This window comes from Salvia hispanica, chromosome 4 (assembly GCF_023119035.1).
Source record: "Salvia hispanica cultivar TCC Black 2014 chromosome 4, UniMelb_Shisp_WGS_1.0, whole genome shotgun sequence".
Lineage (NCBI taxonomy): Eukaryota > Viridiplantae > Streptophyta > Magnoliopsida > Lamiales > Lamiaceae > Salvia > Salvia hispanica.
The window spans coordinates 56,026,526-56,041,840 of record NC_062968.1 but is presented as its reverse complement, the minus strand read 5'-3'; the positions used below and the strand labels follow the sequence as shown (position 1 = coordinate 56,041,840).

The 15,315-nt window shown below is 34.2% G+C and overlaps 3 protein-coding genes across 4 annotated transcripts; 1 reads left to right on the top strand and 2 right to left on the bottom strand.

The window, feature by feature from the left end:
• Positions 1–199: 199 nt before the first annotated feature.
• LOC125185232 lies at positions 200–4,670 on the bottom strand. 2 transcript variants are annotated; one of them, XM_048081732.1, is made up of 8 exons: positions 4,526–4,670; positions 4,285–4,438; positions 3,537–3,641; positions 3,410–3,457; positions 3,219–3,308; positions 2,900–3,124; positions 2,418–2,743; positions 200–935 (listed from the first exon to the last, which is right to left on the bottom strand). In XM_048081732.1, the coding sequence occupies exons 3-8, from the start codon at positions 3,571–3,573 to the stop codon at positions 333–335; spliced, it is 1,329 nt and encodes a 442-aa protein (XP_047937689.1). In that variant the 5' UTR covers positions 3,574–3,641; positions 4,285–4,438; positions 4,526–4,670; the 3' UTR covers positions 200–332. The 2 variants fall into 2 exon arrangements, with proteins under 2 accessions (XP_047937689.1, XP_047937690.1); XM_048081733.1 differs by having other exon boundaries at positions 3,537–3,638.
• LOC125221467 (ankyrin repeat, PH and SEC7 domain containing protein secG-like) lies at positions 4,287–5,438 on the bottom strand. The gene is made up of 4 exons (XM_048123586.1): positions 5,336–5,438; positions 4,895–5,284; positions 4,526–4,675; positions 4,287–4,438 (listed from the first exon to the last, which is right to left on the bottom strand). The coding sequence occupies exons 1-4, from the start codon at positions 5,436–5,438 to the stop codon at positions 4,287–4,289; spliced, it is 795 nt and encodes a 264-aa protein (XP_047979543.1).
• A 4,593-nt stretch (positions 5,439–10,031) lies between these two features.
• On the top strand, positions 10,032–14,372 carry LOC125224367. Its single transcript, XM_048127760.1, has 4 exons — positions 10,032–10,982; positions 12,075–13,381; positions 13,967–14,027; positions 14,122–14,372. Exons 1-4 carry the CDS (start codon positions 10,340–10,342, stop codon positions 14,124–14,126), a joined length of 2,016 nt encoding a protein of 671 aa, XP_047983717.1. The 5' UTR covers positions 10,032–10,339; the 3' UTR covers positions 14,127–14,372.
• Positions 14,373–15,315: the final 943 nt, after the last annotated feature.

Below are 15,315 nucleotides of genomic sequence, written 5' to 3'. Positions count from 1 at the left end.
AAGGGTACTCGTTGCGCCGTCGGCACGGCGCCTGCTCTTAGCTAAGAGCACCAATGCGGATGCTCTTGGTGTGTAAACATGCATAATTGGCCTAATGCACGCCTACTTGTTAAAATGTAAAACTACAAGGGTGGATGTTATTTGTATAATGTTATAGCAGTGAGTAATATTTGTATTTCTTATTCCTTTTCCACACAAGAGATAACATGACATTACCAAATCAATGCTTGTCAACGACTCCCTCCATTCACTATTAAATGTCCCATAATATTATCATTCTGAAATATCCACTCTACTAAACAAATTCAAAGGTATAGTATAGAATTCATTGCTTAGTGAGGGAACACCTTGTAGCTGCGGCCCATCAAAATCCTGTAGTAAACCAAAACAAGATCAATGTTCTTGGCCATCACGAACAGCATAATGGGCAACGAAGCAGCTACATATATCGGCGTTGCAGAGACCCTCAGCTTGTCCACCAGTATAAAACTATGCCCCGCGTAGAAGGAGACCAGCATCGCAGCTTTGGAAAGAATCAGACAAGTCAGCCCCACCAGCAGCTTTCTCGGCAGGTCTCGCTCGAAATCGCGCTCTTCAAATCTCGAAATCATGATGGAGAAGAAGGAGAAGAGAGTGGCGATGGACAGGCTCAGCGCAGCGAGCGAAGCAATGGAGTAAATCTTGAATGCCGGCTCGTCCTTGAGAATCGGGTAGCCGTAGGTTTGGTGGAAGCCGCCCGGGACCGTCCCTGACGTGGCGAATGCAACGGTGGCGATGAGAGCCGCAACCACCGTGCAAAACTCCGAGGTTTTTATCAGCCATTCTTTTCCTAACTTGACTAGACGTGAATGTGTTCTTGTGAAGATCTGGCTCGGAGTCTCGCCCTCTGCATTTTGGTTATGGCAAGGCTGCGGTAGAACTGATTTCGCCACATGCTGCATTGCAAAATATAATGTCATCCTCTGTGGTGGTGTTCGGTTTTCTAGATGAAATAATACTAAAATACAATCTAGGATTGAGTTGTGAAATTAATTTAGTCATAGGGAGTTAGCAATTACTCCCTCCGTTCGACATTAGGAGTCCCGGTTAGACATTTCCATAAAAAATGAAATAAAAATATTATTACATAAAACGCTAAAAAAACACAAGTAAAAACGCATCCAAATAATAAAGCAAATAATAATGCAAATGGGTCTCACATTCTATTATCACACACTCCAATTATTACACACTCAAACATTTCTTAAAACCCGCACTCAACTCAACCAGGACTCCTAATGCCGGACGGAGGGAGTACTAATTATCCTATTGTGACAGAATAGAACAATTGTGTAATCGAGATAAACACAAACCTAAAGAGACACTGAATTTACGTGGTTCACCAACGTTGCATTGGCTACGTCCACGGGTGAAAACAGAGAACAGATATTATTCACAGTGTTTTAAGATTACAAGGGCAAACTATACGGATTTAAGGCATACTAACATATCTCATGATTATCCATCTATGATTGAATTGTGGAATTGAATCTCATGAACCAAGCACATTACAAATTTAATCCGGGATATAATCTTGCACAGCGAACACCCCCGTCACTACAGAAAAATGTCAGTTTACCCACGGAATTAGCGACGAAAACTTTTCGCTATGAATTAGCAACGGAATTACTGACGGAATATTCCGTCGCTAATTTCCTTTTTAATTAATGTATTTTCTGTCGGTAATTCAATCGGTAAAAAGAAAATTTACCGACGATGTTTTTACCGACGGATTGTAGGCACATTTCTATCGGTAAAAAACTCGTCGGTAATTTTTTTACCGACGAAAAATACATTATTTAAAAAGGAAAAATGTTAGCGACGAAAAATTCCGTCAGTAATTCTGTCGCTAGTTCATAGCGAAAATTTTTGTCGCTAATTCCGCTGGTAAACTGACATTTTTTTGTAGTGATGTAGACTAGTCATGTTTTGGCTAAACTGGATAAAATACACACTCTATATAGATTTACTTTTATAGATAATACTCATTCAGTCCACAAAAAATAGTCTCATATTTCCGTTTCGGTTTATCCACCAAAATTAATCTCATACCTAAAAGCTAAAATGGAAAAGTTCTTCCAATTTATTAACCCATTGAAATCCACATTTTCTTTTTCCTACTTTATCCACTTTCTAATTTTCTTTCTATTTACCTACTTTTTCATTTTCTCCTCTTTCATGTCTTACCAATTTTGCATGCCGTTTACACTAGTGAAACTATTTTTGGTGGACGAAGGAAGTACTAGTAAAATAATGCATAATCTCTATGCGTCGGCTAATGTGTATTATTCCCTGCTGTCAGTCTTTGAACAAAGGGAGTAGTAGTTACCAATTCAAGACCCAGCAGCCAAATTTGTGTTGATGTACGTAGTACATACCTCATACCATTTGATCTCCCATTGCATTTGCAAAGCAGCAACAGGAATGCTCCATGTCTGGTCAGGTCTCAGGATCGCTGCGCTGTGAAGGACGCTGTTTCCATGATAATCGAAGTCATAGAAGACATATTCGGGGAGCTTTCTCTGAATCAGAAAATCAAAAACGGCGATTTGCTTGTTCTCCGCTGCTACCATCAGCACATTCTTGCCGTCTGAGTCTTGATCACTGATGGCCACCGGAAATGCGTTGAGTATGCCTTTCACCATTTCTAGGATTCCCATCTTAGCTGCTTCTAATAGTGGGGTGCTGCCCTTTACTACATTATCTGCAATAGGGTGAGATAGTGAAGTGAAGTTTTTTATTTTTTTTGTTTACTCTACTTTTCCCAAATTGCACTTTTGTAGTGAAGTGAAGTTTCAATATTAAATGGCTTTTAATTTCTCTCATGGGATAAATCCATAAAACTAAAAGATCCAGTTACCACGCTGCTGCTGGTCGATGCTATCGTATTTGTAACTTGGTTCCCACTCAATCATTTTCACTACATCTGCAATAGGTGGGACAGTGATCCAGTTACCACGCTTCTGCTGCTGGCGGACGCTATCATATACGTAACTTGGTTCGCACTCAATCATTTTGTGCATCATCTGCATCCCATGAGAGTGCCCAACTTTCTTGTCTTGAACATTTCTTATCGTGGACAATCCTGCACCAATGTCTTTTGTTTCAAACAAAACTAATAGTAGTAGTATAGTAGTACTCAATTATCTTGATACTCCTATAAAATTACTAGCACTTACCAAGTCCAAGAGCTGAAAGGACGCTTGTGGCAAATTTGAGAATCGAAATGCAAGTAGTGTAATTGGGAGGATAGGAATCATAATATTTGCCTGAAACAACAAGTCCAAACACTTTGATATCAATACTTCCATTATTAGCATCCCATTTTCTTGTAAATAAACTTTCAATGTTGCAAAGGAACATATCATACTTTCATTAGTAGAAGGGGGATTTTTTATCTTGGGTCTTGAACAACCACCTGGAGACAATGGTACAGATTTCTCATTGTGTTTTTAATAAAAGAAGGTATATATAAAATTAATTTAAGTTATATTTACCCAAAAAACTCTCATATATTGGAACTCCATGATCCATATACGATGGATCTGGATCTTCTGTATCTGTTAAAGCACTTTTTTCTTTCTTGGATCTTAAACAGCCTGCTGGAAATACCAAATGTAAAGTTCATTGTTAATCATCACCTTCATTACAAAAAAATGTCAGTTTTACCGACGGAATTAGTGACTAAAAATTTTGGCTATGAATTAGAGACGGAATTTTTCGTCGCTGATTTTTTTCCTTTTTAATTAATGTATTTTCCGTCGGTAATTCAGTCGGTAAAAAATTTACCGACAAGTTTTTTACCGATGGAAATGTCCCTACAAACAGTCGGTAAAAATCTCGTAGGTAAATTTTTTTTTACCGACTGAATTACTGATGGAAAATACATTAACTAAAAAGGAAAAATATTAGCGACGGAATATTCCGTCGGTAATTCTGTCGCTGATTCGTAGCGAAAAATTTTCGTCGCTAATACCGTCGGTAAACTGACATTTATTTGTAGTGTTGTTGGTCTAGAATACGTAATCAATTTGCACATACACGATAGAAAACCACATGCAAATTGTTTATGTATCTAGATCGTCCAACATTATATATCTTGGGATAATATATAAAGATTTAAAATCACGAAGTTTGTCAAATTCAAGCTTTCGTGATTTATATGGTTATTATCCATATTATTAATTTGCTCGAGAAAAACTTAAAACCAATATATATATACAAATCAATAATGATGACAATCACCTTTATAGATATTGGAAATTGGATCCCATAATTAGACGGAAGATTCTCACACACGTCTGGTAATTTTCTGGGAAATTCTCTTCACTTGAGTCATCAATCTGGGTGTCCTTTGGATTATGTATTGGTTGGTTCTTCAGATTATCAACAAATACAACTTATCCACAGATCGCAAATGAATACCATTAGCACTGGCAATTATATATGCAGAGAGAAGCCAAGTATGATGAATAGGGTTTCTTACAATGGTAGATAATTGATTCATAGAATCCAAGCTGTGAGCTGCTTTTGAACAAGTTAGGCTTTCTGGCCAAGACATAAAGAGGAGTTTCTCCATCAACATTAACATAATTGAGTAGATTCTTGTAGTGCTCCAATATAAAGTATGCTAATCCTGCAACAAGAATAATGCAAATCAAGCACCATCAAAATCTGCATGTATATGTACTGATGTACACTGTTGGCAATTGAAACTAAAACTAAAAATATATAACTATCACATATCAATGTAAAGAGAGAGCTGAAATCACTCATGGGCCGAAAAAAGTTTAGTGCCCCGACCAGTTGAGGGATGGTGTTGGCAATTGAAATTAAAACTAAAAATATAACTTGCCGAAGTATTCTCCAGAAATCGCAGAATGCAAGACTGTATTTCCATCAGCTTCCCTCCGACAGAGCGACTCATCAACCCTATCCTTTCCATGGTTGTAGATGCCATGGAGAGCGACAAACGTGTGAAGGTTGCCGTGATGGGCTGAAATGAACAAAGGAGTCTCACCATTGCTGTTGCGGATCTCGATGAGCATTGGATCCAATGAAGCTATTTTTCTGCAGATGGCCTCCCATCCAACTGCAGCAGCAAGATGGAGAGGGGTGTCTCCTCTCACATTAGGCATCCTCACCAGCTTGGATACTGATCCGCATTCCCTCATGAAGGTGAACATTTCCTCGGTGCATCTTTCATGGGCGTGGTTGGGGCTTTTCGGATTGTAACAGGAGATGGCTATATGGAAAACTGTCTCCTATAATATGGTGAGCTTAAGAAAGTGAGTACTTGTGTTTTCCTTGTATATCTTCGCCACTTTTTCCCATTGCCGCTTCTTGGCGAGGTTATACAGAACATAGCCTAAGCTATCTAGAAAACTCATTTCTTCCATCGCTCTAATTCAAGGCTAACATAAGAGGGGTGAGCAAACTAACAACATGACAATCAAGTGATCATTTATATCTCTTGTGTTTAATTGCTCAACACGCAGTACCTATTAGGAATCTAGATTTATATCATTTATATCATTTCCAGTGCATATCACTAGATGATGACATGAATTCCAAACAACAATATGCTAATATCTCCTCTCATAAAATAGTGCAAATTAGATTGTGGGACGATTTTTAATAAATACTACTGTAATAGATAAAAATTATAGAATGTATGTGAGTAGAGAAACAATCTCATTTTATTAGGAAAAGTTAGTTGTGAGTAAAGGAAGTCTGGATAAAAGATAAGTTAACAGTGTAGCAAAAAAAAAAGTTAAGTGTCCTAACTTGGAGAACATTGTCAAATGACAAAGTATGCATTCATTTATTTAAAGTGGACTAATATTTGGTAGACATAAAAAATGACAAAGAGAACTATTTTTGGATCGGATGGAATATGTTGTATAAGCAGTTAATGCATGCATAGAATGACGTTCAAATTAAGTTAGATTCTCTCACTTAGATTGCTCTCCAGCAAGTATATGTTTGTGCTTATATTATTACTTTTCCCAAATGTGAGTTTTACTAAAGTTGTGTTTTCACTCTTTTCACCAAAAAGAAAAAAAAAGGAAAGGAAAAAGCAAGTCATTGCTGGAATAAGATAAACTGTAATGCAAGTGAAGAATAGTATATATGAGTTTTGTAACTAGAGGAAGATTTAAGAAGCGTGAAAGAGAAAAGGGAACATTGGCACAATTGAATATAAACTGGAATGACTTGGGATAGACTTGAAAATATATCAAACTATATTGGCTTAAGCAAACATAATATAACTGAACATAAGCTTGAATTTAACTAGCAGCGAAAAAGTTCAAGAGCAAATGACATTAGATACGAAGACATGATGCATCCAAGCACTTTTATCATGTAGTCCTTAGGTGGGATCGGATGTGCCATAAATCTTGAATTAAATAATTTTATCTCTGCTCCATATTCTTATAAAATTCTATCTTTTGCTATAAAATTTACTTCATTCAATTTATGTGATATAATTTTTTTTAAAATTTAATATAATGATTTTAAACTTTATTTGAAAATTCAACATACTACAGTTTAAAATTTAAAGTTTCCATATTTTAATAGAATTAGTACTCCATTAAGTATGATTTTTATTATGATATAAATCCATATATTATATTTGTAAATTCTTAAATCAATTCAATTGTTTGAGTTTGTTAGATGTTTCAAATTGAACAAATTAAATTGAAATTTAGAGTGCCATGTTGTATGTTTTATTTTACTACGATTGGCATACTAAAGAATTAGAGGTACCTTACAGTTATATTCTCGAATTTGTCAATACAATATTGGAAAAGAAAATGAGATACAACTGAATGAACAACATCTTAGCGGTTCGTTACGTTTTCAAAATATGGATTTCGAATGAATTAACTATCGTGTACACCCTCCGGCCACCATTTATAGCATGAGTTCTAAGAAATTATTTCACTTTGTGAAGGAAAATGGGAAAATGAGTAGTTGAATGTGGACCCCCATTATATATGCATATTACTTTGATAATAGAATTTGAGTGTAATGAGTTTAGGTGAATGGTGGATCCACTTATCTAAAATGAAATAAAGTCTTAATCACAGACAGCCAAAAATAGTAATATGCCCTATAAATCGCGAACGGGGGAGTAAAATATAAGTTAATGCCACTTAAATTGGGATATATTTTTAAAAGATATTTTCAAATATTTTATTTTTATTTAAATTTTGAAAATATCGGACTCCGCCAGTTATAATTTCTAGATCCGTCACTGATCTCTGCTCAATGTTCATCGCCATCATCGCTCAACATGCACATTTTTAAAACATATAGAAAGAACCTTAAATTTAAATTCAATATCGAAAATAGAAATTAACAAATAAATTATTCAAATTTATTTCAATATATATATTGTGATGTTTCTTATCAATGATCAATGGCTACTTTCGTGGTTTGGGATAGATAAATTCATATCATCGGGTTGTACAAAAAGATCGTTTTTGCATCAATTCAAAGCTACAAAAAGGTTTTATGCGATTAAAAGGTCCGTTGAGCGCCTCATGACTATGTCATAATAGATCCGAACATTTTTGCTTTAAGCAATTTTCTTTCTATTTTAAGATGCAGGGGTTGTGCTATAAATGGATTTTTATCTTTTTAAGGACAACTTGAAATTGCATGTCACATCAAATGCAATGCTCTTATGCTCAAATACCGTTTAGAAATTAATTAAGAATAAAACTTGCTAAAGTACTAGTGACTGAATCAAATATTACAAATAAAAACATGAATAATACTGTAACTAAAACAAACTACATTAGAACACTTCTTGCTCTTATTTTCTACTTTTAAGAGAAGTTTATTTAATATCCGGTCAATATACTCCTATAATCTTCAAATTGTTTTCTTGTGATTCTTCTTTTACTTGGCATAATTATTAATTATTATTGTGGAATTACTAATTAGCATAGATATGAAATGTTGATTTTCTTAAACGTCTTACAATGTCAACAATTAATTGATTACAATTATAGTCAACAGTTATAAAAATAAAAGGATAACAGTAGTAATGTTTTACTGCTTGGTGGTACCAATATGTTTAAAAGGTATAATTTCGCTCCACATAAATCGAAAATTCCATTAGTTTTGTCAAATGTTTGGTTTTTCTGCAATTTAAAAATTAACAATAAAAAATTATGAATATATAATTTTCTCAACCTTTTTATGATGAAATATTCTATTACTGTATTTCCTATTTACAAAATTTGAATATATACTTTTCTCAACCTTTTTATGATGAAATATTCCATTACTGTATTTCCTATTTACAAAAATTGTTAATTAATAATACTTTTTCCGTTCAATAAAAATATAGACATTTTTCATTTTGAACTGTCCCATCATAATAATAAGAGTGAACTACAAAAATGGTCCTTGGACTATGGGTTTATCTCGCCCATAGTCCCTGGACTTTAAAAATATCGCCAGTAGTCCCTGGACTAAGGGTTTATCTCGAAATTGGTCCTTTTGGCTTTTTTTGGTACGAAAATACCCTTTGATATTATTTTGGAGGGTTTGGGAAATTGGTTTTTCTACACTTTTAACATTTTAAATCTGATATTATTTCAGTTATGTACTAATTTTGATATTATTTCAAATTTATCATCTTTTTTTCCTTTTGTCATCCTTCACTTTGTTTCTTTATTTCAATATTAGATTTAATTTTACAAAATTGTAAATTTTAATTTTTAAATGTCAATAAATTTTTTTAATTATAAAAATTATTAAATAGCAAAAATTAATAGTTATAATCAATATTTGATAGTGTATAGTACTATGTAATCAATAAGGTATGACAACGCCTTAGTTTTAATCAATATTTAATACAATAGCTTTAATCATAAATAGATTATATAACACAATTTATTTTGAAATAAATATGCATCTAATGTAAGACTAATATAATTTTCGTTTATTAATTTGAAAACAATCAAAATTTACTAGAAAATTTCAACAAAAATACTCATAAATAAAATTTTTAGTAGGATCAAATTTTTAGTCAACTTCATAATATTTAATCACAAGCAATTATAACAACCGAACGGAGGCTAAATAGAATAACTCTTATTTTTCCATCATGATTAATATTATTTTTCTGTTCTTCTTCAATTCAATTGAATATTATATTAAATAACAAAAATTAATAGTTTTAATCAATATTTATAGTGTCCATGAATTAATAGTTTTCATTAAAAAAAATTTGATATTTAAAAATCTAAATATTAAATTTAATTTTATAAAATTAAATCTAATATTGAAATAAAAAAAAACAAATTCAAGTGAAGGATAACAAAATGGAAGAAGAATGATAGTTTTGAAATAATATCAAAGTTAGTACATAACTGAGATAATATCGATTTAAAATATAAAAGTGTAAAAAGACCAAATTGCCCAAACCCCCCAAAATAATATCAAAGGATATTTTCGTACCAAAAAAAGCCAAAAGGACCAATTTCAAGATAAACCCTTAGTCCAGGGACTACTGGCGATATTTTTAAAGTCCAGGGACTATGGACGAGATAAACCCATAGTACAGGGACTATTTTTGTAGTTCACTCTAATAATAATAATATCTTCTAGTTGTGAACCACGTAATAATAATATTCCAACTACCTTCTTTCTGTCTCTTTTATTTTACAAATTATGCATTAAAATCTATATCGTCTTAGATATCTATATTTTTATGGGATGAAAGGATTAAAAGTTATGGACGGTCTCAACCTCGTAGAATATTTCAAATATCACATTATATACGATTTTATCCAAATTATCGAAAAATTGAGAAAATTACTTTATTTATTTTATACAATCAATTTTTTAATTATGAAATTTGACCAAATATCGTAATTCATTTACAATTAACCTAAAAATTGAATTTTGGGACATTCTAATGAAAAACTAAAATTTATTAGGACTTTAATTATTGCCTAGATTCCGATTTAATCATTTCCACAAAGATTCAGAACCTTTAATTTCTGCTTTCCATTTCCCAATTAGCTGATGGTGTTCGTGCTTTGCTGATTAATTGAAACGGATTTGTAGCCAAATTCTCTTATTTCAAACCATGTAGATTTTCCCTGCATGTTTCTTGAAGTTTCCGCCTCTGTTTCAAGGGGGTTTTATACATAACCCTATTGATCAGAGTTTGTGATTCAAAATTCTTGCATTTCTTTCATTTCTTTGAGAAATTGAGATACCCTTTTGTTTGTTTGTTCCAAAGCTTGAATCTTGGGTGGAATTCCAATGAGAAATGGCGTGCCAATCTGTGCAAATGTGGAGTTTGAGTGGTTTGGTGGCTGCTTTTCTTGATCTCACAATAGCCTACTTGTTGCTTTGCGCATCATCTGCTGCTTACTTGACATCGAAATTTCTAGGTCTTTTTGGGTTGAATTTGCCATGCCCTTGTGATGGAATGTTCATCAATGTTCATAGTAGAAGTCTGTGCTTCAACAGGTTGTTAGTTGATTTCCCTATTCAGAAATTGTCAGATGCTCAGCTCTCTGTTAGGCAGAAATTCCCATTTAGCAATTCTGCATCTCCTAGAAAGTATGGTGGTAGTGTTGTTGGTGATAACTGTGGTGGTTTTGGGGTTATTGAGCTAGAAGGTGATGCATCTTGTAGTTCTTCAATATCAGATGGTAGGGAAATCAGTTCAAGGACTGGGAAGATTGATGTGAAGAGGAAAGGGGTTTTGAGTTATAGGCCAAAGAGCCGATTGCGTGGCCGGAAAGGGGCTGGTGGTCATGGGAAGAATTCATTTGTTTTGAGTTCTGATTTAACTTCTCATGAGGAGGAGAAGCATCTTCTTCATTTTAATGTGAACAAGAGGGGCAGCTGGTGCTCGGGAGATGGCTCGCAGTCAGCTGATGATGATGGAAATCATAATCTTGAATGTGAGTTATAGCATACTTCTTTCACTGGGTATCTTGGCCTTAATTAGTTATGATTAGTACAACTCATGTGTCTACTCAATGCGTTCATTGATTGTGTTCTTTCTGACTTATCATTGCTCTGTGCTAAAATCATTTAATGAGGGCCTAAGTTGCATTTAGATTATGAGAAAGGGCCACTTGTGGGATTAGTGATTGTCAAGTTTGGGCCATCACTTCTTTTGATCACTTGTAAGTTTAACCATTCGTTGATAACATCATTACTCTTGGGGATGAAATAGGTATCTAAATAAACCAGTTTGGAATAATTTCTACGTTTAGGATTTCATATGCCACCGTCGCTGGCTTAGTTGAATACAAAATTGAAGCTATAAATCAATGACTCGCAACCAATACTATGTTTATTACTAGTTTGAAATCAATGAATATATAAAGCAAGTCATCAAGGTCTATTATTCTTTGTGAAATAGTTCTACTATTCTTCAATCAGCTTGTAATTTACTTGAATCACTATCTCATTTTTCACCATGATTTGAATGTTTTCATTTCGTGTGCTTCTTCAAGGAGTCTGTTTTAGCATTCTGTTACCATTCATGTATCCAGAACTTATTCGAGGAGCTTGTTTTAGCATTCCGTTACTATTCAATTTTCCAGAACCAAAGGGTGAGGATGGCTTTTGATGGTTTGCTTGACAAATCTGTGTTGATATTCTTGCTCTTGTTACTTTTCTGGTTTTTCTTGCTTTTTTAAATTCTTAGACAGTAATAAGTCACGACGAATACTAATATATAGAGCGTTCCAAGAGCCATGGGCTGATTAGAAATCCAACTTTAGTTTGAGTGTGGATGATTGGAGCAGAAAAAAGGGTAAAAATAAGATATAAATATGATATGAAAGACACATTTTTACCCATTACCCATTAGACAATGTCCACTAATCTGAAATAGGTATTGTATACCCATTTTGAGTGGTGATGATTCATTTATCCCCTTTATAATGAGATGAGCATATTGGTTAACATTAAATCTTCTTTCATGAACGCAAGTGTAATGCAAATTTTGTTTATTTTATGGGTTTTCAATTTATATGATAAAGCTCCCAAGAAGATGAGAGGGAGGATAAGGACTCTCAGCAGAGACGAAATGGACCTGTCACCAGACGAAGATAAGCACATGAAGGGAAGTGTAGTGTCTGGCGAAGAGCGACAATATGATCAGCAAGAGGTTCAAAGTTGTGGTGAATTAGAATATGAGAATAACAAAATCAGGGCCTTACAGAAAGCACTTGAAAGAGAACGTGCTGCTCGGGCTTCTCTTTATATTGATCTTGTAAAGGAGAGAAGCGCTGCAGCTAGTGCTGCTGATGAGGCCATGGCTATGATTTTGCGTCTGCAGAATGACAAGGCATCCGTAGAAATGGAAGCTCGGCAGTATCAGAGGATAATAGAAGAAAAGTCCGCTTACGATGGTGAGGAAATGGACATTGTACAAGAAATTCTTATGCGAAGAGAAAAGGAGAAACTTTTTTTAGAAAGGGAAGTTGAAGCATATAGGGTAATGGTTTCTCAAGGGAACGAACAATCAACTGGTGATTTTTCAGATAGCAATGATGCTACACAAATGTTTAGCCCTCTAAATGATCCCAACGACGATCCAGTTTTATTTCAGGACCAGCTTGCTGTATCTTCTGATGGGAAGGTAAAATTGGAAAGTAAATGTGCTGACAACCCTGCTTTAGTAATAGAATCGTCATTTCAACCCCATGATGAAAAATCTAGCTTTGAAAGACGTAGAGACTCGAGTGGAAGCTCTGTTGACATATCAGTTCGTAGTAGTTTTGAGAAAATGGATCTTCAAAAGGAGGTTATTAGAACATGTTATGAAGCCGAAAAAGCTGATCCGAATGATAATCCGAGTCTGAAGCAGCATGAAACAGATTCGCCTCTTGGATACAGCGGTTCATGTGATCCAACACTGAATAAAGTCCCTCAGGATAAAGACGAGCAGTTTCCGGTCAGTAGTTCTCCAAAAGTACGTGAGATAGACCGTGTGCAATCTGGAGCTACACCGGAGAGGATAAATGATTCTTATCTCAAGAAAAGCAATCCAGAGGTACCTAGTTGTCTTCCACCACTTGCCCGAAGAGGATCTCAGAGCCTGAGACGTTGTTCGATGGGACCTTTGGATAGTGAAATGCTAAAAATCGACACTGAGATCGTTCAACTTCAAGAACGCTTAAAGCGTGTTCAAGAAGGAAAAGAGAAACTTAGCTTCCCTCTGGAGAATCGAGAAACTAAACATTTACAGTTAAATATGTTGGAGGATATAGCACAGCAGATTCAGGGCATTCGCTGCCTAACTGAACCTCCAAAATCTGCAAGACATGCGTCTTTGCCCCTTAAGGTACCGCATTACTTTCTTTGTATTCATGTTATGCGTTTAGGTGAGTCCTCAAGAAAATGAGTAGTATTTGATTTGTCATCATTATTTCTTGTTGAATGCATTTCCTTTTGATAATTGGATTTCCTATGTGATGTGATGAAATTTCTGATTTTTTTTATATTCGTTTCTTCATATGAAAATTTGTGTTTGCAAGAGAGATTGCAGTAATTCAACGAAAAAAGGTACATTGTTGAATATACACAACTAGTGAATGACTTAGTCCCTTCTTTTTGAGTGGATGAAACTTTTAAACATTAGGTTGCATTTGAATGCAAAATTGTTTGTTTTATGAGATTCTGAAAATTGTTGTGTTTATACTCGTGCTGTTTTACAAAATCCATAGAAAAATCTCCACATGAATATTCGTGGTTATAATGGAAGAAATGATGTACATTTTAAAAAATCGGTGACAGGCAAACTTGTCTAGCTTTTTAGAAATGAATTTTTACTAGCTGGTTCTCGATATTTTCTCGGTGACATGATGTTTTCAAAGATGAATCTGGTTTATATATATGAATTGATGGCGATAAATTGATCATTTGGTAGGGTTTATCGAAGAGAAGGAGAAGCAGGAGTGTATCTTCGGGATTCCGGATGAGCTCCGAAGGTAGAAATTTCTATTCATCTACGAACCTAGGGACTGGTGTGTTGTTTATTGCCCGGACTTGGTATAACTGAAGTTTAATCCTCGTCTTTTCCAGGATGATACGGCTGCTTGTATGACAAAAGTTTAGCCATAGCGGTGCTACGGGAAGCTGCCCCGTCTATGTGGGGTGGGAATTCTCCAGATGCAAATATGAAGGTATGGTTTTAGGGTAGAAATGGTAGGAAATGGATGAACAGTTCTTTAGCATGCAATTTTTTTTATAGCTTATTTTATTATAGGCTTAGCCATATTCACTTTGTAATAAGCTTAAGTTAATAAAAGTTTTTGTCTTGATCCTCTCCTCAACCTTATTGGGTTACATACTGCACAACTTAGTTGATCAGACGCTTCCCTTCAAACCAATAGATCGGGATTCGAGTCACCATAGCTGCATGAGTAAAAATGAGAACCATTTCTTTTCATCTTTTGGTGTTTTTTTAGTTTTAGGATGTTCATCTAAATTAGTTTCTATCTATTTATAGGTATGTTTCTCTTTCTCATAAAGTTTATATTTTTCATTAATAATACTTCAATTGTTTTTCCTATTGATCTCTTTTTTATTTTATCAATTTTGCATTAAAATGTGTCTTCCATCACGAAGACTATTGTCAGTGGAAGGAGGTAGTATTCCCTCCGTCCGTAAAAAAAAATTGTCTCATTTACCTTTTTTCCATTTTAAATAACCAAACTCCGTCATTCACCTAAATTATTACACTCACATTATTACTATATTATAAAATCACAACATAAAAATGGGGTTCAAATTCCACTAATTCATATCCTTTTTTTTTTAATAAAGTTAAATAATTTCTTAAAATTCGTGTCAAGTCTAAATGGGACTATAACCGGTAGATCGAGGGAGTATTAACTAATTAAAAAAAGTTAATTTCGATTAAAAGAACCTTAAAATGGCTTGCTTACCGCTCCCCCTAATGGGCAAATGAGTCTGTAAAACAAAGAATTGGATCTTGATTTTACAATCTTTAGACAATATGATAAGTAATAATCATATAAAAATAATAAATGTATTCATCATAAAATAATGTAGTACCTCTTACATTAGATTGTGCTAAATTAATTCAAATGCAACCATGTAGTTTAATTTCTGACTATTACTATTTGGGAAATATACATGTCATGACATCGATCTTGAAGTCCATGGATAGCTGTCCACAATCCACTCCATCCAATGAATTCTCATGCATCTCTTTCTCACCTTTAGATTTTGTAGTAATTTTGAGACGGTTGT

Bases quoted from the DNA above. Each gene is read 5' to 3' on its own strand.
- LOC125185232 (XM_048081732.1), bottom strand. From the start codon at position 3,573: ATGGATCATGGAGTTCCAATATATGAGAGTTTTTTGG. The intron at 2,744-2,899 runs GTAACTGGATCT...ACCCTATTGCAG, and splicing joins CATCGACCAGCAGCAGCGTG to ATAATGTAGTAAAGGGCAGC. The intron at 936-2,417 runs GTATGTACTACG...TTTGCAATGCAG, and splicing joins GGGAGATCAAATGGTATGAG to CATGTGGCGAAATCAGTTCT.
- LOC125221467 (XM_048123586.1), bottom strand. From the start codon at position 5,438: ATGGAAGAAATGAGTTTTCTAGATAGCTTAGGCTATGTTCTGTATAAC. The intron at 4,676-4,894 runs GCAAGTTATATT...TTCTTGTTGCAG, and splicing joins GATTTCTGGAGAATACTTCG to GATTAGCATACTTTATATTG. The intron at 4,439-4,525 runs GTAAGAAACCCT...TCTGTGGATAAG, and splicing joins TGAATCAATTATCTACCATT to TTGTATTTGTTGATAATCTG.
- LOC125224367 (XM_048127760.1), top strand. From the start codon at position 10,340: ATGGCGTGCCAATCTGTGCAAATGTGGAGTTTGAGTGGTTTGGTGGCT. The intron at 10,983-12,074 runs GTGAGTTATAGC...TATATGATAAAG, and splicing joins TGGAAATCATAATCTTGAAT to CTCCCAAGAAGATGAGAGGG. The intron at 13,382-13,966 runs GTACCGCATTAC...ATCATTTGGTAG, and splicing joins ATGCGTCTTTGCCCCTTAAG to GGTTTATCGAAGAGAAGGAG.